We start from the raw sequence: 27,576 nt of genomic DNA on the forward strand, positions 1-27,576 counted from the left end.
AATGATAATATTTATGGAAGAATATTTATCGTAATTATTAGATAATGTTATGAAAAAAATTATTATAGCCTCTTAATTTCTGTATTATTTTGTAACTACGAAAGAACCTCCTTCTGTCCATTTAAAATTGTTTGTATTATTATTAACAGGTATATAAACATACACAATTTTTATTCTAAATAACGAATAAAATAACTCGATTTTTATAAAGTGTATATATGTATATGAAAATATATATAAAATTTTTACCATTATTTTTTATGTATGTGAAGGTTAAATTTTTTTTTTCATTTCATATTTTAACATACATTATGATTATTTCATAATACAAATAGGGGATTACAAAATATGTTTCTGGTTCGGTTGACATAGAAATGTATATAAGACAATGTCGAAGATACTTATTTCACATGTATATCCACTAGTGCGATTTTTTTTTTCAACATAATTATTAGTCGCCTATAAATAATAAATTAGAAAAACGAAATTAGACATGGTATTAACAAACGATTTCAAGTTTTGATCAATATTGATGAAATACTAACAAATAATGTTTAAATTAGGTGCATAATAAAAAGATGATTGCGCTATATAATTTAATAAATTGGTTTTTTAAATATAGCAGTAGCATGAAGTCTATGATGGAAAAGGGAAATTTTTCATATTTCCATCGACAGATTGCAGGCCAATCTACTATTTAAATAATGCAGTGAAATATTTTTCTAACTCAATTTTCATTAACTTAGAAATGAATTGATAGTATTGAAACAAAATAAAGTAACTAATCTTACAAAAGAAAGAGAAGACATTTTTTTGCATTTAACAATATTGAAAAAAGAATGACATTTTAGATATTAAGATATTAACGTAACTATATTGTTGTAATAAAATGATTTTCATAATTAACTGCTGAAATGCTTCAATGTGTAAAAAGAAATATCCGCTTTGCCTATTTGGCTGATGTATTTCTATTCGTGATATAAATTAATAACTTATAGAGATAAATTATATTTTTCGACAGTTACTTATCCGCATTCAAAGTAAAATAAATATTCTACTTTCAAATATGTCTAAATATCCTTAGGAGAAGGTATTTCTATGTTAGTTAAATGGCTTTTAATATGTGCGTATCTAAATTCATGACTTTATTTTGAAATTTTATTTTTACAATTAATTATTTTACTTTATTGTCCATACGAGTAGAACTTATAGATACTTGAATAAACATGATAACCTCGTCTTTCTTGCCATACTAAGTAGCAATATTTTTACTATGTAAATAATAAAATGCTGTAGATCGCATTTAGAATTGAATGTTTAGTAAATAAATGGAAACTAATTGTATTTTCTTCGTACATTCTTCGTACATTTATTTCACATTAAAAATTTTCATCAATGGTACGATATCTCTACTTTTGATATCGTTTATAGTAAACACTTTCAACATTATATATATATATATATATATATATATATATATACAAATTTGAAACATATTTTATCGACTGTAGACTAATATGTGCAACATTTTTTATTTTTTACTTCCATTGAAAACATTTCATGACAAAGAATTCAGGTTTGAACGATATTAACTAGTCGGTTAATCAACAGTTCCTATTGAATTAGACCAGTGTCAATTTGTGTTTAATGCAATAATAATTTTCAGACTGATTTCTGTAATGGATTACACTCGATCAGTCTACATTACTCTTGTACCTTCCACGATATTTTCACGACAATTTTTTTTAGAATTTGATATATCTACTTCACTATCCGCGCTTTATAATTGATTTGATAATTGGCTTTTTTTTTTTTTTAAATCTTTTATATTTTAATGTCGATTTTTTATATTCAGCCATTTTTAGCTTATATGAATAATATATTTTTCACGTAAGGGCCTCTCGATTATTTCGGTTATCTAATGAATTTTTTCGTTTAAAATCTTTTAATTCATGTACTCAGAACATAACATTTTTTTTTTGGAATATTTTAATATAAAATTAATTGTCGGCTAAAAAATTCAAAGGATGTTATAACCGTAGCATAGTTTTATAATAGGGATATTTTGCTACAAGCATCCGACCTCATTCAACTACTCAAGTTGTTAGGATGATAGTAATTCCATCTAATTTATTCGTTTAAACCTAAATAAAACAGTATAATGTTAGTTTTCTCTAAATTTAGAATCTTATTGATTAAATTGTGTAATTCTGTATGTAAATATTTTATTAGATATTTATCTGTAAGTTAAATTAAATTTAAAGCGTTAGTCTGGTACTTTATTAGATCAAGCAGATAAATATCATGTTGATAATATTTCTTTTATTTACAAAAAATAATAATTCAATTTGATATTTAATATTTAATAATATGTTTTTACTTAAATAAACTTATCTAATGTAATTAATTACGCACAGAGTCAAGAATTAAATTATGTTATGAATAAAAATATAAAAAAATCCATAATCTAGAATACATATTTAAATAATTACATACTATAAAGAAAATTGTATACAGAGAGAGAGAGAGAGAGAGAGAGAGAGAGAGAGAGAGAGAGACAGACAGAGAGAGATTAAAATACATTACTTAAAATGATTTGATAATAGCGTTCATGAAGTTCAATGTCGAGTAGATCAGGCATATATATCAATATTAAGAGTTGGTAACTTAAAATAAAAATCGTTATGTATAATTGAAGCCATTCGAAACATAATGTAGAAAAAATTTCCTCCCAACTATATCTAGTTGCATGTATGTGTAAAATGTGCCTTTTATTCTGAACCCCCATAAGCAACTGACGAAAAAAGTATGCTATAATATATATATATATATATATATATATATTTTTACAATTACCTAATTTCATAAATATATTAATTCTTATAATAATGTCGATATTATGAAAAAAATAAGTATTGTTTTTCAATAAAAGAAAGATTTAATTAATTTTTCCTTTAATTTATTATCGAGAGCGAGTAGCCAACAAAGCAATTTTATGATAATTTCGAATATTTTAATTTTTATAACGAATAATAATTTCGATCGTTAGTCCATGTATAAAAGTTATTAAATTAAAAAACAGATTACATATTTTTAATGATCTGTAATAATAGAAATAAATAATTGAAATAAGAAAATGAAAGAGTCAGATAAATCGTCGCTTTTATTGTAATGATTAGCTAGTTTATAATTCTTTAAGAAGATACATTTCGTAAAGTAAAAAAACAAGTCGACGAATGAAACTCATCGTTAGTTTCCTATATATACGATGTTATGTTGAATTTTATGATTAATGTTGAATTTTTTTTTTTTATGGAAATATCAATTGCTTCCAAAAAGTTTTCATTTGTCGATAGTATTATCAGCCATAATTTACGAAATGAATCTACTTTGTGAAAGTGACTATAAAATATGTAGTCCATTGACTTCGACTAAATCAAAATCTCTACTATCGTAAAATATAATAAACTCGAAATTCGAGCAGATTATAAATAAAAAAAAATATTTTTACATTTCTGAATTCAATATCTGTTTGTACTTTTATTTTACTGTAGCGAATATAAGTGAATTTATCATTTAATCAATAATATATTGTTGTTTTTAAATATGTGAATTTCCTTTACTTAATGTTGCGCTTCCCTTTTAGTAATCTGTAACAGTTATTAGTTGATAATTATGTCACTTATTAGATAATATCATTAAGCGATATCTTTATTTAACGTATGAGCGGTGTTTATTTGTGCATAAAACTAAATTTTTGCGACTATAAATCAAAGTTTTGTGATGTTTTTGAATGTGAGAGCATTCGATTTATATTTATTTATTTAAATTTATTTAATTTATAATTTATAATTTATAATTTAAAATACAAATAAATGTTAAAGATTCTGATATTTTATTTGGAAAATATTTAATTATGAAATCCTAACCATTTTTTACATTTGATGGCGAATGACAACATACTAATTGTAATCATATAACAAAATAACAAATTAACATATTGAAATTATTATAATAATGCAAATTAAAAAGAAAACATATCCCTACGTTATCTTTATACCAATAGGCAATGAATAAGGAAAATTTACATTTTTAAAGAGGTTGGTGTTAATATTTATACAATATTTGCTCAAGGACTATCGGCGATAAAATCGAAAATAGACCGGCAACAGGCAATTCTGATTGTGTCATTGACATAAGATTGGAATGCAAGACTTATTAGTGATTTACTGCAAATGATGATATGACAGCAAATGCCAATCTTAAGTGGTGTCGTAATTGCCTACGTGCATAACATCTTTTCTTAAGCGAATACTTAGAAAACAATTACTCTCGTTTAAAGAAAATATAGTAGTTAGCTGCACTGAAAATTACGACTACATCCGTCCAACATGCTCTTGTTGTAGATGAAACTGTTGATGCTTAAATAAAAATATTAAATATTAAAGACTAATAAAAAAAATAACATTTTAAAAATTAAATTCAAATATAAAATATATTAATTCCTAAGTATTAGAAGTTAATAATATATTTGACATTACAAAAAATAGTTAAAAGAAATGATAGTGTACGTTAAAAAAATTAGTATATATAGTTTATAAAAGTAATTGGTGTTCCATGCTTATATTGTGTATGAAAATAAAACTTTCCATTAATTATCTTTTAATTTTTACTAGTTATATATATATCAATTAAATTTGCTTAACAAATTTATTATATGTTAAACTATAATTTTAGTTTAAAAAATTTTTGTTCAACATAGATAGAATAGTAGTGGTATAAATATATGTCAATTGATTGTCATAATATTTAATAAAATTGTATGTCTCAAAACAAATTTGTAGACAAAATTCATTTATAATAATAACTTTTTATAACTATTAAGGCTTTAATTTTGTCATGATCTAGGCTATTAATTATCAATAATTAATAATCAACTGCAAATATTGTACGAAGTAAATAAATGCTTACATATTAGTACTTTTAGAGATAATTTTTAAAAGTTTAGTATAAGTGGTATTAAGATGTTTTAATAATAACAATTTTCAGATTTTGAATGGCTTAACAGACCAATAGTAAATAAGTTCCAAATATTTCTTTATAATCCAAAACTAACGAAAATATGAAAAACTATTTGTAAATTTTTATGTAATTTCTTTGTAAAAAATTATATACTATGAGCTTATAAATTATTAAATCAAGTATTATTGAAAATATAGTATTTTGTTACATTTATATTAATATATATATTTAAACTCAAAAATAAAAAAATGAAAAATACGAATTAATTTAAGAATATCTATAGATATTTCTTTCTCAATTTGGTTAAATAGAATGAGACATATCAAATTATTTACTTCAATTACATAAAAAAAATTCATTCAAATTAACATTATTTTTACTTTGTTCATTAAATATTGAAGCTTCATTTAAGTATAAATTTCTTTTAATATTTTAACGAATTATCGAATACATTATGTACAAAGAAATTTCTCTACTAAAATTTTAATTTATTATAAAATTCTATCTAAAAGTTTAATTAGCTATTTGAAAAAAATATCTAATGCCATGAGCATCAAATTATATAAAATAAAATTATTAATTTAACCTGCAAACTATTATTGAAAGAATATATTGAAAAATCAGTGTTAAGAATTGAGAAACTTAATCTTAACCTTAGTAATTTGAAAAAATTATTTTATATAATTATAATAAATTAAGACTAAAAGTTAATAGTGAAATACTATTAAAACTTTCATAATCATGAAAATATATATTTATAATGTTTATTTTTGAAATTATTGGCACTAAATTTTTATATTAAAGGTTTATCATACTGTTAATAATAATTTCTAGTAGCCGTCATTGAAAAATGTTACGATTAATTGATATTCTATTCTGTTTGAATGCCAAAGGTTTATAATATGTTAATATTGCAAGGCTTTGGATATTTGTAACGTGTATTGCACTTTAAGATAAATTTATCGCAAAAGCAAATACTTATAAATGAAATTAAAACGTTGAAATTAATGATTTTTTTAATCAATTATAAAAGCCAATTATATAAATTATAAAAAAAGTTATGAGGATTTATACTTTAAGAAGCTCAAATTACTTTATCATTACTGAAGAAATTTTTATAGAATTTGAAAATAAATAGCTTAATTATGAGGTATTGATTATATAATGACAATTTTAATATTAATAATGATGTATTATTTTATAGTATGCGCTAATGTGATAATATATAATGTTTATATTCATTGACATAATTACGAAATGTTTACTGAATATTATTCCAATAAAGAAAATTTGTAGGAATTTTACGATAAATGAACAATTAAAAATGACAAATGTTCAAAATAAATTAGTGAAGCATGAATAATTAATAATTATTGAGAGTACATCAATTATATAGATTATTTAAATTTATTACTACAATATTAATTTATAATGAACAATGTTTGTTTATTGATGCTTTATTGGAATTTTTTACATATGTATTGTGTATACTATAAATATGAAAAGTAAAAGTATATTTGTTTTTAACATTCAATCAATTTGTTAGTCATTAACATTTTATAATATAATTTTCAATTATAATTATCAATATTTTCATCAAAATACGTAAGATTTATATTAAAGCCTTTTTATAACCAATAATGTATATATTTTAAATTAGTAAATATTCTAAATCGTGTGCAGTGTATGAATTTGAATTACAATAATTTATTTAATATGAATATATTTCATTTATTTACTCATAAATTTTAAATGTACAACAAATATTTACAAAAATCTCCATGAAAATATATTCCAAATTTTGACATTATTTTTTTTTTTTCTTTACAAATTTTCAAACTAACATTAAATTTTAATCTTTTTAAATCTATATATGTAGATATGTTTCTTTGTCGACATGACTTAATTTTTAAATTCAATTATTATTTTACAAGGAATTTTGGAATTAGTACAGCTCTTACTGCTCTTAAATATATTTTTCATTTATTTTATTATAATAATTACAAATAAAATAAATAATATCAAGAAGTAAATAAAACCGAAATTCAACGAATGAAGTAATTTTGCCATTAAATAGACAATATATATTTTTTACATTTTTTGACATCCGCATACATCCGTACACAGCTACGGACGCATAGGTGTAGGCAGTGAATTTAAATGCATATAAATATATATTTACATTTATGTACACTTTTTTAAAGTAGAGTCAGTAATTACAAATTATAATGCTTTATAAAAAAATATATTAAATTAATTATCTCCTATAGCATAGATTACATTTGCAAAATTTTTAATAACATCGTTAGTTTTAAACCGTTTTCGCCTTGCACTAAACTTGAAACTTAAGAGATACTTATTTGAATATTTTTTACTCGAAAACATATAATAAAATATTAAAAACTTTTACAATACAAGACCTATGTTGTATGTATAAATAGTTATGATAATTATACTCTATAACATTTTTGTTTAGCGGCATTTTTGTTTTTCAAATATTGTTATTAATTTTGATTTTCTAAAGTAATAATATAAAAAAAGAAAAAATTTTTAATTAAAGCAAAATGATCTTTCAATCATTTTTAAGATACTATTATTTTCAAACACATTTTATATTTCTATTTATATATCCTGTTATAAGTAATAACAACTCTATGCAAATATATTCTGCTATTCTTTATGAATAATTTTATTACCTAATATTGCTTATATCTCAAATCCATTCTTTTTCAATAAATTTGGAAATTATTGTGTACGAGCGATCGAGGAACAGATTAGATGCATCCTTCATTATGATCGAGGACTTCAAGTCGTCCAAATTGAGCTCATTGGATATTTCAATAGTAAAAAATTTAACCGCTAGCAAACAATGTAATAATTCTGCTTGCCCTTGTAATTTCAGATTTTCATCAAAAGTCTTTCTTGTGAAGGGTGAAACATCGCAGTGAACTGAATTTAATACTTTTATGAATTTAGTGTAATAAGTATCCAAAAGATCGTCAAAATGCTCGTTTATGGTGTTAATATCGACGCTCCCGCAAATAAAATACGGAATATCGTTGAGTGGACTGCTTAATTTCATTAGCTGAAAGTCAACGAACTTGATATTCTTTATATTGCTGCTCTCTGGTGAAAAAAATTTAAATTGTACAAATTACAAGTGTATTATAAGAACAAAAATATGCAATAATATCATATTTAATAATTCGAAATATAAAAAAAAAAAAGTAAAATAATGTAGTTCAATTGTTAAATTAACTTTTTTTTTTTTTTAGAAAAACTATTAATTACATTTCAATAATTAAGCGTTCATATGTCAATATCAGTTTTATATTTTTAAACTGTTAATTTTTTTTATTAATTTTACAATGCTAGAGACAGTGTTTAGTGAAATATCAATGACGATTAAGAAGCGAAGGTAAAAAAAAAAGAATTTCTGTTTTGAATTTTAAATAATCGAGACGAGTATCAAGAGATAATAATTAATAAAATGAGCACATTTATCTAAATATTATCGATTGATAAATGATGATTATTGTAACTTGAAATAATATTTTTATTCAAAGTTTATATAAATGCAATGTTAAATAGGGAAAAAATACATTGATAGTAGAAAAGTTGTAACTATTGTTGTAAAATTTGTATAAAGTTGTAAATGTTGTATATTAACTAAATAGCAGAGTATCTTATATCATTTTAATTCAAGACCTCTACATTTAACGATAATATTAAAATATAATTTTTATTAAAAATATCGACAAACTGTAATTGATTATAAAATAAAATGTAGAAATTCACAAAGGCTGTATATAAGTATTTATCCACAGATCGCTCAGAATTGCAAGCTATTTTAAAAATTTTATAGTCTGTTATAGAGATTCTCTTGCAAATTGTATAGTGCAAGATTTTTTTATTATGACTTACAGCATAAAGTATTAATATCTATTGTGAAATTGATTAATAATAATTTGAGATATTGAAAAATAAAAAGTTTTTTTTTTTTTTTTTTTTTTTTTAAACGTACACTTGTTCAAATTTTCATTTATATTAACAATTCAAAGGTTAAAAAAATTCAACCAACTTTGTTAAATGAATTGTCTCACTATATGTAAGAGAATATAAAAAATTTAAGCTAATAAATCATAGTGATATAAGAATTAATAATTTCAGAGAGTTTTATTAAAATTATTACATGTGTCACAAGTTTTTCGTAGACTCGAGTCAACGGAGAATTTACGTTTTGATAGATTAATAGAGTAATGATAGATTTGATCACACGAGCGTAACTTTGATCAAAAATATTCAGTAACAATGCCGTGCTTTTTACTTCAATTTTATTCCTTTCTAAAGGTACATTAAAGAAATCCATTACGTTTTGCAATGGATCATTTTGTGCCTAAGCAGAAAACGATATTGCTACGTGAAAATAAAATGCAAGCATTTTTAGTATTCAATTTAGTACAATTTTATCAATTGCAGTACAATTATAATGAAGCTTTAACAACTCTACGCGCACGATTAATTATTAAATTAAAATAATAATATCAAGGATATTATCGATTTATGTATTTGATAATTTGTATAATTCATTAGCGTTTAGATACATATAATTGAGCAATTTTATTCGTATTTATCATTGATCAGTATATATTTTTATATTTGTATTTTATTATATTCGATGTAAAATATAGATGAATAATAATTATAATTATGTTATTTCTTAGTAAAATATAAGAAATCCAATATTGCATTAGCCCGGTATGTAAAAATTATTTTATGTTTTATTTATTACACAATAATGAATATAAATAATTATTTAAAAATGTAAGTCGTGGTAAATTTTTTTTATATAGTAAATACTACTAGTTCTTTTATATCCGAAGATAATTTACAAAGTTTAATTCCATGTAATTAATAAAATAATCCGAAATGAGATAAATTAACACGAACGAAGAAACTTGTATTATTATTTATTCTTATGTATATTTTTGTTAATTGAACTAAAATAATATGATATAATATAATATTATAATAATGAAATAAAATAATATAATATAAACTAAAATAACTAAAATAACTAAAATAACTAAAATAACTAAAATAACTAAAATTAATTAAATAAATGAAATATTTTGAAATACACTTTAAGGAGAGTATTGTTAAGTTTTGTGAAGAAAAAAAGAAGAAAAAGGAAAAAGGGAGAGAAAAAAGGGAGAGAAAAAAAAGAAGAAGAAAGACGACGACGAGGATGATAATGATGATGATGATGATGATGATGATAGCGCTGAAGATATTATTGCTTATCGATGCGTTTTCTCGATTAGATATTTTTTAACGATATTATTTATTACCTTCTTGAAACATAATATTGTTGACCCAAAAATCTCCGTGAGCGAACGTTATCCAGGGTTCGCTAATTTCGGACGGTGTAATGAAATTACAGCCTATGTCGATTAAATTCTGAAGTCTGTCTTTGTACTTGGCTATTCGCGAATCCGTGCAAATCATATTGATTAAATGTTGGACAATGTCGTTGAATTCGTTTGTCGACATTTTGAATGGAGAAACATTTATGATTTTGGTAGCCTCCTCAAAGAAGGCCGGATTCTTGTATTTAAGAGCCCTGCCCAAAGCGTGGAATCGAGCGAGTTGATCGATGGCCTGTTTCGCATGATAATAATCCAGACCTTGCAAAAACAATGCGCAAATATTAGTTTACGTACTCATTGGATTTTTACATTCTCTGAAAAACGTCAAAATCTTGAAAAATTTATGGCAAGCTGTTTGTTGTGAATAAATTAATATGAGCTTGTCGAAAGAATCGTGTTGTCCAAATTTAGAGCACAAGAAGTTTGTCAAGTAAAGTAGTCGACTTAAAATTAAGTATCAAAATTAAAATGCCGTAAAATTCAAATTCAAATCGACGATGTCGTCGATAAGAAGAAATATTCGAGCTACGAATGGTAGTTTTATGTTATTTTTATACGTAAGTCGGCTTATTTTGATAAAAGGATAAATCAGGGATGCAGCATTAATTAACTAATATTCATAATTTTCCGTCTATAAAATATCAGTTCATTAACTAATTTGCTTCAATTCCTTTTTGAAAGGACAAAACATTTAATACAAAACAAGCAGACCTACCTTGTTGTCTATTCATCGAATGGAAATGACGCACTTTTAAATTTTCCATCAATAAAACGGCGTCTTCGTCAGCCTCATTAAGCAATTCTTGATTTCTATTTAATCTTCCGCCATAATATTTCGGTAATATATCAAATAAATCTTTATCCTTTATTCCACTTTCCTTCTCTAATGCTCTGTAACTGGGTATTAGTTTTTCAAATACGTATATTTCTTTCATAAACGAACTGGTGTTATTTAAATGGATCTTTTGAAATTCTATCAGAGATATCATTTTCGCTACTAGCGACAGATTTTCCTCCGACGATTCTTTGCTCCTCTTAATCACAGCTTCAACTTTCAATATAGTGCTACCATAATTTTCACCCTTAGGTAGTAAAGTCGATGTTGTGAAGTTGACAACAATCACTTGCTCATCCAAGAATTTCCTCAGGAGACCTTGTAAATCACGTAGTACCACTTCACCTTCTTGTAAGTACGTGGCTGAGCCACCCAAAGACATTTTTTTATTCTTTTTTTTTTCTTTCTTTTTTTTTTTGCTTTTAATACCCTGTAAATATCTTTTCGTTATACTGTAAGTTATGTATCTATTGTAGCTAATACGAAATGGGCTTTATAAAGACAATAGTTTAACTATGGTTTAAAACAAAAACAAATCACTCGCTATCGCCATATAAAATTGAAAGAGACTAAATGTTTATTTAATGAAAAAGTACTCACTGCATCCAACAGTATCGTTCGTACTAATGGCATAGACATAAGTGCACGACACAACCAATGTCATATTTTATCGTATATATAATTATTGAGGCTTTTTATACGATCCCCTCCACTACCACATCATAATAAATGGTACTCGCGCTATAAGATCATTGGTAGGATTGCTCACTTTGTGTGTTCATATCACCATTTAAATACTTTAATTAACACATATTAATATCTTTTCTAGCTCTCGCTCAATCACATATACTAGATAGTAATTAACCTTACGCTTTGTTCTTTTTGTTCTTTCCCAATAAACTAACGCAGGGCATTTGATCTTCTAAAAATATAACTAAAGATTTCTTTATAATTCAATATCATTGTGTGCGTGCGTGCGTGCGTGCGTGCGTGCGTGCGTGCGTGCGTGCGTGCGTGTCTGTGTATACGCAATTACTAAGGAACGTTTAATTTGAAAAATATATAAATATTCTAATTACGTGATAATTACATATAATCATTGTTTTTCTCAAATTACATTATCTTTCGTTTTTTAGTTTATATAATCGCTTTAGAATTTATAAAGTAATTTTAAAAAAAATTATACACACTGTCAGAAGTGGGGTATTAGTACAATTTTTTTAAATCTATAACATTTACTCTTTAGACAAGCAAATAAGTATCACCGTTAGAAATATATAAAAAAATTTGTTCTACTAATAAAATACCTAGCTGTTCTTAAATCAATAATAATTAATTAAAATCGATATTTCAATAAAAGATATAAAGTTTGAGTACATAAAAAGATTATTTCAGCGTTGAAGAATAATTAAAACTACATTATATTAGTGAAGAAATATGTATGTGTTATACTAATACCTATACAAAATTATATATTTCATTTAATAAATTATTCATATAGTCGATATACTGAATTTCATAATTCTTATGAAATTCTTTTAATATATAAATTTTTACAAATTATTATTGCAATTTTATTACTTTTTTTACGCTTGTAATATTTTCTATTAAATATCTATTTAAATAATAAAGGGAATTTAGCTTTTTTCTTTTAATTACAATTTTTATCACTTATCATTAATATTATTAATAATTAATATATTTGATTAATTAATTTTTTTTTGATTTGATTAATTAATTAAATATAGATAATAATATTATTATTGATAGTGATCTGTTTAACAAGGACATTAATCTTACTAATTGGACATCGAACGTCAGTAAATCAAATGCTCGTAATGTCAATTGACCCATGTTTTTAGTAATTTTTAATTTGAATGAATTTAATATTAAGTTCTTTTGTTTTCGAATTTTAATATAATTATAAGATTATTTCATGATATTTCAGTATTACTATTTATTAAAATGCCTATCTTTGAGATTATCAGTTGATATTGATATCGATTGAATAAAACTAAGCAAATATTCATAATTATTGGCAATATAATAATTTATGATTATAAACAATATAATCAGTCTCTTATAGGGTTTTCAAATATCAAGCATTTCTATGAGTGAATGCAATGTTGATATCTTTGAAAATTTGAAATTTTAGTTCTTTGTTGAATAGCAGAATCATTTGGTATAAATGCAAAAGGACTATAATTGAAGAATTTCCTACTTCTTAATTATTTGAGGTTTAAGGTATGTAGTTGAAAAAGCTCGTGTACTAGTTTAGTATTTTATTTTATAAGCAATTTTCAATCTTCTACAATGATAAATTAAAGAAAATTTTTAAAAATAATGCCATTTAAAGAATTTGTACAAGTCAACGATTAAAAATGTAAAATATTTTTTCAGCAATTTTTTCAAACCAAAGAAATAAGGGAATTAATTATTGAAAATACTTGAGTGGAAAAATAATGTTTATCCATTCTTGGATTTAAATTTTATAAAAAATATTATACGGCAGTTAACAATTTTAAAGTATATTATTAAATACTTTATCTATATACATATAATGTCCTTGATTAAAAAAATAAAAAGGTCATTTTTAAATTGTTGTCTTTGTTGTATTATTTTTATTTGTTGTAAATGTATTTTGAAACACTATAGAGTATGAACTGCTTCGTGTATTGTTTATTGAATATTTCGCTATCATTAACATTAGGTCATTATATTAACAAAAATTTATATAAATGTCTAATTTGATGTCTATTTTAATTATATATATTAAAATTTATGTGTTGAAACTGATAGCCGATTAATTATTAAAATTTAAAAAGAAGAGTATATATTAATTTATAAATATTTATATAAATGTGTAAAAGATAATGTTTAATGTTTATAATGAAAGTAATATTGATGGTATACGGTAGGCCACAGTAGATATAACATAATAGTAGTTATATATGAAAAATTTTAAGTAACATACGTATAATTAATATTTTTAATAAAATGCAAAATTCTTATATTTAAAGCTGTAAATCTCCTAAATACTTTTTATCTAAAACATTAAAACTTTTACTTATCGCAGTATATGAATTTTTTCCACTTTAAAACAAATCTAGAATATGATACAATTTTAGGTTTCTTTACATAAATTTCCTTATAAATCTATGAAATACAATAGACTAACCACAAAGTTATATTATGAGTTGTATATGTAGTTTTTTTTTGTTTTTTTTTGTTTTTTTTTTTTAAATACATGCATAATGAATAAAATTACATGTCTATACATGTAAATCATGTGCAATATAGCTAAAAGGATTTGAGTAGTTTTTAAATATATATTTACTGAATTTATTATATGAATTTATTATATCAAATGATTAATCTTAATTTAAAAAAATGTTTATTTGACGATCGTAATAAAATATGAGTGGAAACGATATTTATTTATCTTCTATCGATGAATTTTTGGACTCGAATATTCGTATAAATCTTACCATAGATATCGGTAAAACATCATTGATCGTACGATCAAATGTTAATACATTTATCCTCAGCTGCTTATAAGTTATCTTTATTCCTTTTTGTGTCTCAATATTGTTAAAAAGTACATTTAAGTTAATTGCTTATAAATTTACTATATGTTTATTTAGATTAACATGCTAAACAATATATAAATATTGTTAATTGTGTTAAATATATTACATGGTAGAATTAATTTTATTACTATGTAATTAATCTCTTATTTCATAGTAATTCATATTTATTCTCTTAATTCATATTAAAAGTTTAAATATAAATTCACATTCTATTTCACAAGAAATTAAATTGTTATATGCAATATGTTTATGGCTTATAAAATATATCTTAATTTATAAAATACTATATACTCACCGAGTTAAGACACCGTAGAATAAATGTACGAAATAAAATGTCGGAATAAAATTTGAATTATTGAAATTCTTTTTTAATATTATATTCATCTATCTATTTCATTCTTATTATTAAAGTATATTTTGAAAAGTATTTCAAAGTATTTTATATTTTATTCTAAAATACATTGAAAACTGTTGAACTATCAAGTTACAATAATATTATTGATAACGCTAGAGTTTTTGCTTTTTTTATTATTATAAACAGTCATTATTGTTTCTCTTTGTATTATGAATATTAAAATCTAGTTACATGGATAAAAAACAATACAATTTATTTAATTTTTTTTTTTAGTTTTTAAATATAACATAGAATATTTTATATTGCAAATTTTTATAAAGAAAAATTTCATATTATACATAATCTTATGTTGCTTAATTATTTTCTAATTCTCGTTAAATAAATCATCATTATTATTTCTACTAATAATTCCAACGATAACATACAAATATTAATAAATAGTCAATTGACAAGTGTCAGTAGCAGCAAATTAAACGAAGTAAGATGCTTATGGAACAATTTAACAGAACTTTAATTACATGTAATTCGAATTTCAACGTTGTAATAAAAGTATTTGTTTGAGGCAATGTCAAACTATATAATGAAACATCAGAAAACGGAACACTATAACTCTGTATTTCATAATTTAAGGGATTAAGAAGTAACTGTAAAGTCGATCCCAATTTGATACGAGTACACTATAAGAATAGTGTTTTTAAATACCATAATATGCTTAAGTTTTTTTTTATTTTTATGATCAGATAACATAATGTAATTAATAGAATTGTCCCAATTGTGTTACAGATTGAAAAATTATCTAATGTTTTTATGCAAACACCAATAATGCAAATTAAGTTCACAGTCAAATAAGTAAATGTATTTTATTTATAGCTTCATCAGCCGCCTTTTCTAAAAATTGTTGATGTAAAATTTAGTGATTATATTATAAAATGCAACTTTTCATTTTAAATGCTTCACTTTTTATTTTTAACCACTTAAAGTGAACACTTCAATTTTTTATTTGTACATTAATATTACCGATTTTTAAATGATTATAATCTACTAAACAAACTTGGTATTTAATAAAAGAATATATATATATATATATATATATATATATATATATATATATATTTATATTTATTTATTTATATTTTGTTTTTATAAAACATCAATATTTATTTATTTTTTTAAAGACATAAATATGTATAGTTATGTGTAAGAATACTGTGGATGAAATAATCTATATATGTAATAAATAAAGAAGATACAATTATTTATTTTCTTAACATTTTCCATATTAACAACACGTTGCGTTATAGATTTTTCGGTTTATATATGAAGTATATAAATATATATGTTTTTATGTAAAGACTAAATGATATAATATATCATTTTATGAACTTAAATTTAGATTTTTACTAAAACAAATTTTTGCACACAAAAAAATATATTTAATATGAATTATATATTTGGTCATTAAATAATATTGAGTCAAAAAAATTTGCATAAGAATAGTTGAAAAAAAAAAAAACTGTAAAATTGAAACAATATAATGATTTGCAAGGAAATTTGCAGAAAAGGAGATTTCTACAACTATTTTCTGTTTAATAGGAGCCATTCTAATTGTTCTCGAAGTGCTCGAAGCTCACTTTCAATGCAATTTGCGGTGATATATGATTTGAAACTGATAACTATAAATAAAATTCTATAACTTCTTAATAACCTTATATATTAATAACAAAACTCTTATATAAGTCAATAGCTTATATATTACTAATACTAGCTTTTAATTAATTTTTGAATTAATTATGACAATATATTACTATTCGATACAGGTTACATAATAAAAAAAATATATTCTAAGCTTCGTAAATTTTTCGATATTAATTTATTAATATAACTAACGTTAAACACTTTTTACTCACAAAAATATGTTTAGAATTCTTAATTATCTAATTATATTTACTTAATGTTAATAATGGTATAAATAATAATATATAAATAATGGCATGTAAATTTTCAAATAATAATTAAGAGATTAAGATAAATACTAAATCATGCCCGACGATTGTTAAAATTAGAATAATTTATGCTATACAAACAGAACAAATTAGTGTATTATGAAAATGATTATAATTTTAATGTAATTTCAGAATAAATAATGTTTAAAATAGTAACGCAATAGAAAAGCATAATAAATTATGATAAAAATGAGCTTCTTGAGAATTAATTGTAATTTTGCTTAATATTATATATTTTTTTTTTGCTGAAAGTGTGAATGAATAATATACTCAAATGCAAATTATTATAAAATTAAAAACTGTACAGTTAATTATTATATGAAATTATTATTAATGAATAATGTAAGTATTTAAAAATTATTTTATGTAAAATTATTAAATTGAGCATTCAATGGAATATTAAAATTTTTTTTTTTATATTATGAATTATTCAATTGTATTAATTTTATTTATTAGTTATTTGTATGTATAATTTTTTCTTTATAATAATTTTCATTTTAAAGTAGTTTCGTGCAGTAATGTCAGGCAAAGAACCATGACGTATTAAATTCTAATCTACAAATTACTTTAAAGCTGAATGTAAATGTGATGCTATAAATATAATTGAGTAAAGAGAAAAATACATAATCCAAATTATACACTAATATATATATATATATTTTTTTTTATTATTATTATTATTATTTTTTATTACAATACTTTTGTATTACATATCTATTTTTACATTTTAAACATAAAAATATTGTGATGGCGTTTTATGTAGAACGATCAATATTTCAAATTGTTTTATTAATTAAATGCTTGCATTATTTACTTTGTTATTTGATAATGTGCATATTAAGATCAAAGAATATAAGTAAGCTATCATCATTAATGCATCAATATCTATAACAATAAAATATCTATACTGATGTAAAAAGGAGATATAAAAATATAATTGACGATCAATTGATCATAGTAACAGATTAGATAAATAGCTTATTTTAAAGGTTGTTCGTTTACTTCGAGTGGAATTTATTTATTGCGGATATAAATTTCGAATTCGTGCAAGAAAATATAGATAACTACCAAGTACAATATACTTTACAATCACGCATCTCATAAATTATCATAAATATACATATTAATTTACATTCATTTTGTAATGGAATACATATTAAATATATTCTTTAATACAGTTTATTCGTATCATGATATGATTAGTTAAATAAATTCTATCACAAAATAGTACGTATCAACGGAATTTTGTGTGTGTGTGTGTTTTTTCTATTTCTTTTTCTTTTCTTTTTTATTATTATTATTTCATTCAAAATTTAGTGCGAACATTATAAAATTGATATAATAAATTATTAAATAATATTTTCTAATTGTTAAGATTTGTAAGTAAATATATCGAAAAACCTTATTGTGAATTTTAATTTCTCATTTTTAAAATATAGATGTTAGTATCCTTTCCATATTTCCAGATCGGTTTATCATAAAAAATTGTTATTTACACAGAGCTATCCGTCAATCTTATATACATATGCACATTAGGGTAATCACATTAATTCAAATACAATTTCATTATAAGTGTGATTATATATTATAATTTTATTCGCCTAACACAAGAACATAAAAACAATTATCATTTTTTTAACCGGTATTTGCTTAATGAATCGCTATTAGGAAATTTTTGAAGATTCTGGTAGGCGCATATTTATATTAAAATTTTTAATAGCAATTCAAATATTTCTTTTATGGTTTTATATTATATTATATTAACATTTTTTTTAAGATATTATATAAATAAGTGATTACAATATACATATATTATTAATATTACTAGACATATAATATACTACATATCTAATAGCAATATATTTAAATAATGCAATATATATATATATATATATATATATATATATATATATATATATATATATATATATAATACAATATACAATATTCAAATATACAATACAATTAAGTAATACAATATACATTTTAGATTTTTATCCGCAACGTATTTTTTTATTATTTTCATACTTACAATTTCAAAAAGGTAAATATTTCTTAAATTTTATCTTAAATCTTAAATAAAGGTAAATCTTGATTAATTTCATAACAAGTTGTTATTTACTATCTTTGTGCAGTTAACTATTTAAAAGCATTTTACATTCTATTATGTTTATTTTATAGTACTATTATCGTTAATAATGAATAGTATAATAAGTAACAATGGATCATAGTAAATTTATATAATTTTCAATAACAATATAGGAAAACTATACTTTATAATATTTAACTTGGTTTTATGTTAGTTTTTAAAATTTGTTTGGATACAAAGATATAAAGGCGTACAAAGATCATATGAAAAGAGTATATAAATTGTTTGAATTCTTTAGCATTTTTTCAAACGACGTGATTTGGAAAGATATAAATTATTTTTATGTAAATATAGGCATGTAGATTATGTATTATGTTTTAAAAACAAATATTTTAACAATAATAAAATTGTAATTGTGGTATATATTATAACTTTTAATTTTTTTTTTTATTTTTTTTAAAGTAACAGTAATTAATATTTCAATACGAACATATATGCACATGTATACATGCGCATGCATATAAAGAATGCACATTTTATAACATTTAAAAATTTTTTTTTCATATCGTAATCTTATATATAATAGAAAATAATATTTGTTTTATAACATTTTTTTTTTTTTTCAGAATGAACATACATTATTGTTAGAATAAGTCATATGTTCATTTCAAAGAAATATAAATGAATATATGTTAATTCCTAATTGTGTTATAACTTTATTAAAATTTTTTTTTTATTTTTTTTTTTTATTGAATTTCAAAATAATATCAAATCCAGTTTTTGTCAGTGTATATTCGTATTATATTTTTTAATCTAAATATGCAATTATCGTTCAATAAGCTTGTTTCAATTTGTTCATTCTTAGGCAATTCAACGACTTTTAACATCAACAAAATATGATACAATTCATTTGCCGCGTCGATTTTCAACCTTTCATCAAATTTTTCTTTTGAAAATTGCTCCACAGCGCATCCTAATTCTTTAGAAATATCAATGATCTGTAGTCTGTACAATTCTATCATTTCATCTATGTGGGATAATGATCTTTCCATACTAATGCAAAGAAAGAAGATGAGATCCGACAATGGACTGGATATATATGACATTTGAAAATCAATGAATTTCGCAACGTTTTGACCTTCCAATTTGTTGCGATAAAATAAAACATTGTTTACCCATAAATCACTATGCACTGCGCAAGCCCATGGATGTTCCACATTTAGAGAATTATAATACGTATCAGAAATATTTTCGAAGTTTCCGGTTCTTTTAATGCGATCATAATATTGCTTTAAATCAGGATCAGCCTGTATAACATCTAATACGTTGGTAATGAAGGGCTTCATTACATCATTTATTATTATCATTGGCTTCATATATCTTTGTAACGTAGGAAGGTAAGAGCGCTTTTTATGCTTAATAGAAAGGCCAATTGCATGGAATTTAGCTAGAGACAATATTGTCATTTTTATGTGTGCCAGACTTAACCCTGAAACGTTTAAGCAAAACGTTTAATATTATGATGATTCATCGAATTCTCAACTTAATAATATTAATAATTATCGTGCGATATTTTAATCGCGATTTTAATTATTTATTTAAAAACCATATTATCCAGTTGCTATTGACATTTCATTGTTCCGTCATATTTTTTATTGTCTTTGTTTAATAAATTATTTTAAAAATAACAAGCTATAACTCGAAGATAATAGAAATAAAATTTTACAATTACTTAGATAATTAGAATTTTGATGAAACCTAGCTTTACTGAGCTGTCAATCGTTAACAATTATAATTTTGGAAGTAAAAATTATAAAAATTATACAAATATGATTTGATTTAAAAATAATTTTACACTTACTATTACTAGTGAAATTTATAATTATAATTACACTAATAAGCACACCATTATGTTTAAGTAATTAAATTTAAATTCATAAAGTGTGACTTGTATCACATACTTACATTATTGGAAAACACTGTTCTTTGCAAATGACACTACTACGTACTTTTTTTTTTTTTTTTTTTTTTTTTTTTTTTTTTTTTTTTTTTTTTTAATACGGTTACTGTAAGAAATATAAATTTCAACTTTAAAGTGCATTAACTGATATTTACTTATTTTTTAGTTTGTCTATTTTTTTTTTAATTTTTACATGAAAATAATTCTCTTTTGATATTTAAAAGATTTCATTATCTTACAGCTTGCAAAAAAATACTTTCACATAATCGTTGATAAACTATGTTGTAATTATTTTTAACGATATAAATGCTCGGAATTTATAATAATTTTCACTTCTTTCCACAAACAAACTATCCAGCTACCTTTCCTTTATCATTTAAAAAAATTTTTATATCTTTTTATCTTTAAAAAAAGGTAAAGATTTATAATTCTATATTAAACAAATAGATATTAAAATGCGCGATGAATAGTTTAAATATTTAAGGAAAATGCATTATCTATTTAAGTACTCAAAGCCATAGCAACCCCACAGTAATTATTTAATGAAAAATTATCCTGAAAAATGTTAAAATATTATATCTCTTTAAGCCTATTGAACGGATCCGTTTAATTGATATCTTAGAAAAATAAGTTTCCAATAATTAATGTACTGCCACTAGGAAGTATGCTTGAAATGATTAATTATCTTTACAAAAATGATATAATTCGTTTATTTTTCTATAATACTTAATCTCATTTAATCATTCTATTATTATTTATGCTTTATATGTTTATAGCATTGTTAATCGTATAGGAATTCAATAGAGTATTACTATGAAAAAAAAGGATTATTATTATTATTATTATTATATTACTGAATACACGTAAGATTATAAACAAAATTATAACTTACCAAATAATAAACGATTCGTTACTTTCTTATGTACCGTAGTTAGCAAGCATAAATTTATAAAAAGGTAAAAATCTTCTAAGGAAATTGCTTATATTACATTAAATAAATAAAGTGTTTGTATAAATAATATAATAACAATAAATGCGTTTTTTTTATGTAAAGATTAGCAATTGATTAAACATCAATATTGTTGGCATTAAAAATAAAACTACTATTGTTGTAACAATATCTAATTAATTGTTTAATATTTGGATTTTTAGAATATAATTATAAAATTTAACTAATTATAATTAACAATGATTTTCTATACACAATTAAGATATATGATTTTGAAAAATATGTTTTTAATATATTTCACGTAATTCTAGTAACTATTGAAATTACTGAAATTAGTGAAAGATATTTTTTGTAAAATAAATTGTATGTATATAGTTTTAACATTAGATTTAGTAAATAAATTATATATTTATTAAAAAACAATTATTTACAAATTATTAAATATTACGTATATAGATATTAATTTTTTTATTTTAATTTTATTTTATTTATTTATATATTTATATACGTATATATATTTAAAAAAAAAAAAAAAATTATCATGATGAAATACCGATGCAACATTTTTCGTCATTCATGTAGTATTACATAAAAATGTGCGGAGTATTCTGAATATTCGATAAATGTTAAGTCACGATAAAACTCTTCGTTATTTCATTAGATAGATACGATATTTTTTTTTTTAACCAAAGTTATTTAATAACAATTTTAATTAATTATTTAGTTATTTTATTCAACGGGACAAATGTTATATTGACTAGTCATTTTTAAACCTACTTTTTCTCTGCTTGGAAAAGACTCTGTTCTGAACTTTTGCCATTTGTAAAATATTGGACTTTAGTCGTTTCATAAATATGATGATTACTTCAAAATAACGATTAATTTAAAATAAATAAAATAAATAAAAAAATGTACGCATAATTTATTTATATTTTTATTCACTTGACTGAAAACGTATTTATTTTATATACACCGATTAAATAATAATATTCATTATATAAATTAATAAAATTTAATTAGATGTATAGATTTTTTTTTAATTTATAAATATCATCGTAGCCAAAATATGAAATGATTAAATTAAAATACTGTAATGTTTTATTATATTCAGAATAAGAATAATATGCGATAAACAGATGAATTTGTTTGGTATGTTAATGTACAGGAGTGAAAATTATTTTAATTTAAAAATAAATTGTTTAATAATACGGTTTTTTCGAATTGATTTTTTGTAGATACTGTAGGTGAAAATGAATTTTTGAATGAAAAAAAAAAATGAATAATCATATGCAAGTTTTAATTTAAATGTTAACATCTTTTAAATTTTTAACATTAAATATTTGCATATATTAAAAGTACAAAATGGATCAGCAATAATATATATGTTTTTAGTCGTAGAACCATTTTATTTTGTTATTAATTAACTAAATTAATTAAAGTATAATGTATTATTAAAAATAATATTATTAAATTTCCTTGCTAAAGAACAGTATTTCTTTTTTTCAGATTGTCATTTTTTTATTTTAAATAAATGCTTGCCGTACATAAATAGTACGAATACACAAATATATCGAATGAAAGTATGTCAAGAGAGAATTGGGACATAAACATCGTATCATATTGTTATTATATGTTTATCAAGTTGTTTATGTCTTCATCTCATTTTTTTATATTATAATTTTCTTATTAATAGGTTGAATCTATCTATTAAAGAAAATATCTAATACAAAAATTTACAAGTATTCAGAAATTTTATGTTCATTATCTTTAATTCTTATGTTTGCTTTTTGTAAGGTTACTTGCAGTTTTATGCTTCAGTAGTTGCCTACATCTACAAAACAAATAGTTCGAAAATTTAAAATTTAAATAAATCAAATTTGAAATCGGGTTCTTTAAAATCATGTTTTTTAATTTTTTACAATCCTTTCTTCCTGATACGATAAATCTTAGTCCAATCTAGAATTATCTAAAAGTAAATACAATAAAATAAATCAAATAATCACATGAAATAGAGATCTAATTAAATAATTTAATTTCAATGTATGTTTATTTACAAAAACTTCATAGTTTACAAAATTTTTTAACGAATTAAAAATATAACTATATATTTGTCACCGGATCCGATAAAACAGCATTTTTTAATATAAATCCAAGAAAGGATAATTTATATGTACATAATAAATTTAAAATAAAATTGATTTATAAAACAAATAATTTATTATTGTCTTATTATTCAATTAAATTTTATAGTATATGTACTATTAACACATTCTTAATTTTTAATATAATAACAATATACTGAATATTAACTATTAATTAATTAATTAATAATTAAATAAATATTGAATATTAAATACCCTAACATATAAATATTAATAAATTTGAATATATTCAATATAATTATTTATATATTTAGATGTATAAATGTATAAATATATTAATGTATTAATGTATATATTATATATATTATATATATATTATATGTAATGTTATAGACATTAATGTTAAATTCGATATTTTTTACAGACACTCGGCTATACATATACTTTAACATGTGAATACCTGCGTATTTGTGGATGTGTAAGCGCACAGGTACAGTTTAGTATATATATCTTATTATGTATAATTTCATATAAGTATTTCTGTTTCCAAATTTTCATTACAAATATATATTAACTATATAAGTAAAAATCACGAAATTTCAACATACAATGAGATAATATTTTATATAAATAAAAAACATAATCCATAAGTTTTATACTGATTCATCGATGAAATAAGAACATGAAATATTTATATCACATCTAGTTCAAATAATCATTAAAAATCACAAGGTTAATAATTGAAAACAAATATATAGTCAGTTTTAGTATTAAAAGTTGAGTGATAATGAAAACCTTGAGGATTCAATTTTTGAATATGATAGAATTTATGAAGCTCTTTAATGTCTCTATTAAAAGATTACATGTTGTCGGCTAATGAGCGAACGATGAATTGCATCAACACGTGGAGTATAATAAAAAGTAATATTTTAATGAATCTTCTGAATAAATATATACTGGTCTTATATGAAGATTAGTTTTGAAGAATATTTAAGAATGCGTATAATGAGAGATGGAGATATATTGTTTTCGAACAAAATTCTATCATAATTTAAAACATATTTTCATTTCAGCTTTGATGCAAGATGATAGGATCGAACGAGAAATTATGATGTTCTACTGTATTGAATTGCTTGTAAGGTGTGTAAAAAGAAATTTATTTATTTATTTCGAAATTTTTGAATATTTTCAGATATGTTTAAATTAATTGAATCATAATATCTTGAATTTTTTTTTTGTAATATTTCAATATTTTGCATTTATTTTATTACTTTTTTAGTATTTAAAAATCAACTTTTTACATTTATTGCATGCATAAAATGATCTTTTTTAATGTATATCAGTTGAGAAAGTATGAACTGAAATGCTCCGATTGAATCATTATTATTCATAATAAAATGCAAAAATATTTAAGATTCGTTAAAATATTTTTCCAAGTTTAATCAATAATATAAACATCGAAATATTTATAATGCAGAATATATTATATTTCCATCCGTTTTTATTATTTAGGTACAAAAAGTTAGAGAATTATGAAATCTCATAAATTTTTTATCATAATTTTTGATACATTTTAGAAGGAAAAATTTTTTAATTGTTAGAAAAATTATATTCATATAATAATCTATTTTTAAAATTTTGTAATTTATCGACTATTGTTATTGGAGATATTGGTGTAATTTAATTTAAAACTTATAAATATAAGTGAATAAGTTTTTTCATGTATTAAGTATTTCATGTATTAACTATTTTTTTCGATTAGTCGTATTAAAACCTAAGACATTTAATAAGAACATTCCTCTTATATTCGAAATATATCATTTTGTAAATTTAACTTGTAAAAATTTATTATTATCTTTTTTTTTTCAATATTAAAAAGCCTTCAACGTGTAATGAATTATTAATTTTATTTTACGTAATTGCCCTTTGATAATTTATTTAAACAAACCTTTATGCCTATCTTCCATACAATATCCTTTAACTTTCAAGTTCTCCATTAATATCACCGCGTCATTTTCCACTTCATCGACATCAGCTGTAATTGATATTCTCGAGCCATACAACTTGGGGGTAATGTCAAAAACCCCATTATATAAACTACAATAAGTTGGAATTAAATTTTCATAGACAAATATCTCTTTTTTAAAACTAATTTGAGTTTCAAAAAATATTCTCTGAAATTCCGTGGGCGGTAGCATTTTGGCCACTAAATCCAACTTTTCTTCTTCTGCGTCATTTTTTCGTTTAATTTTAACCTGAACATCTAAAATTGTACTACCGTAGTTATCACCTAATTGCAAAAAAGTTTTGGTTTTGAAATCGATTACTTTCAAATCGTTGCCGAGTTGTTTTTGCAAAACCGATTGCGGATCCCGTAGAACGACCTCATACTGTATACTGTTCTCTTTAAACTCCATATCTTTAATCTTAAATTTATAGTGAGTATATGTTTCTATATTTATTATATTAATGTCCAGTGCTATGCAATTTTAAAAAGCGAGAACGTGCAGCTAGTGTGACTGCAAGTATGTAATAGAACTGATGAGTTCCGTGCGACAATATTCGTAGTAATATAGATTCTCTCTCTCTCTCTCTCTCTCTCTCTCTCTCTCTCTCTCTCTTATGCATCTTGGCATTTTATGACTTGACACAAATGATTAATGAAAAAGAATGTGATGAAATATGAATTTGTTTAATGACGCTATCATCTTTGAATATATTAAGATTATAATTAAGAAGAAAACTATTTTATTCGTAGAAGTGATATTGTCAGAATTAAAATAAACGTTGTTTTTTTTTTTTTTTTAATAGTATTTGCAGAAAGGTAGACACATTTCATAAATAGTTATAAAAATTTACTGGAAATGGATGTACATTTAAATATATATTTATAAGGTGTATTCTGTTATTGATAGGGTAATTGACTCGTTACTATATTATTATTTTCTATCCTTTATAAAGTAATACAATTCATTTAGGAGGAATCATACACTAATTCAAAGAACAAAAATTGATTTATTTATAAAAATCTATGATATATCTAACATCCTATAATTCGGCATTATTCTTTAAACTTATAGTCATAGATTTCCATGCCATCGTAATAAAATTAATTTTTACTACGTATTGAAGAACTTAATTATTAAAATGTATTTCATGAATATCGATCATAATAATTTCTTTGCTCAATTAACTCATTATGAATTTTTAAAAGCCACGAATAATATTGCGCAACAACTAAT

At 22.3% G+C, this 27,576-nt stretch overlaps 2 protein-coding genes across 2 annotated transcripts; both read right to left on the minus strand.

Moving 5' to 3' along the window:
• Positions 1 to 7,683: 7,683 nt before the first annotated feature.
• LOC105362673 (uncharacterized) lies at positions 7,684 to 11,685 on the minus strand. The gene is made up of 3 exons (XM_011500156.1): positions 11,167 to 11,685; positions 10,374 to 10,709; positions 7,684 to 8,148 (listed from the first exon to the last, which is right to left on the minus strand). The coding sequence occupies exons 1-3, from the start codon at positions 11,666 to 11,668 to the stop codon at positions 7,736 to 7,738; spliced, it is 1,251 nt and encodes a 416-aa protein (XP_011498458.1). The 5' UTR covers positions 11,669 to 11,685; the 3' UTR covers positions 7,684 to 7,735.
• Positions 11,686 to 20,090: 8,405 nt separating this feature from the next.
• On the minus strand, positions 20,091 to 26,858 carry LOC105362674 (uncharacterized). Its single transcript, XM_011500157.1, has 2 exons — positions 26,283 to 26,858; positions 20,091 to 20,812 (listed from the first exon to the last, which is right to left on the minus strand). The coding sequence occupies exons 1-2, from the start codon at positions 26,749 to 26,751 to the stop codon at positions 20,091 to 20,093; spliced, it is 1,191 nt and encodes a 396-aa protein (XP_011498459.1). The 5' UTR covers positions 26,752 to 26,858.
• Between the last annotated feature and the right edge of the window lie 718 nt (positions 26,859 to 27,576).

This window comes from Ceratosolen solmsi, unplaced genomic scaffold (assembly GCF_000503995.2).
Source record: "Ceratosolen solmsi marchali unplaced genomic scaffold, CerSol_1.0 scaffold41, whole genome shotgun sequence".
Lineage (NCBI taxonomy): Eukaryota > Metazoa > Arthropoda > Insecta > Hymenoptera > Agaonidae > Ceratosolen > Ceratosolen solmsi.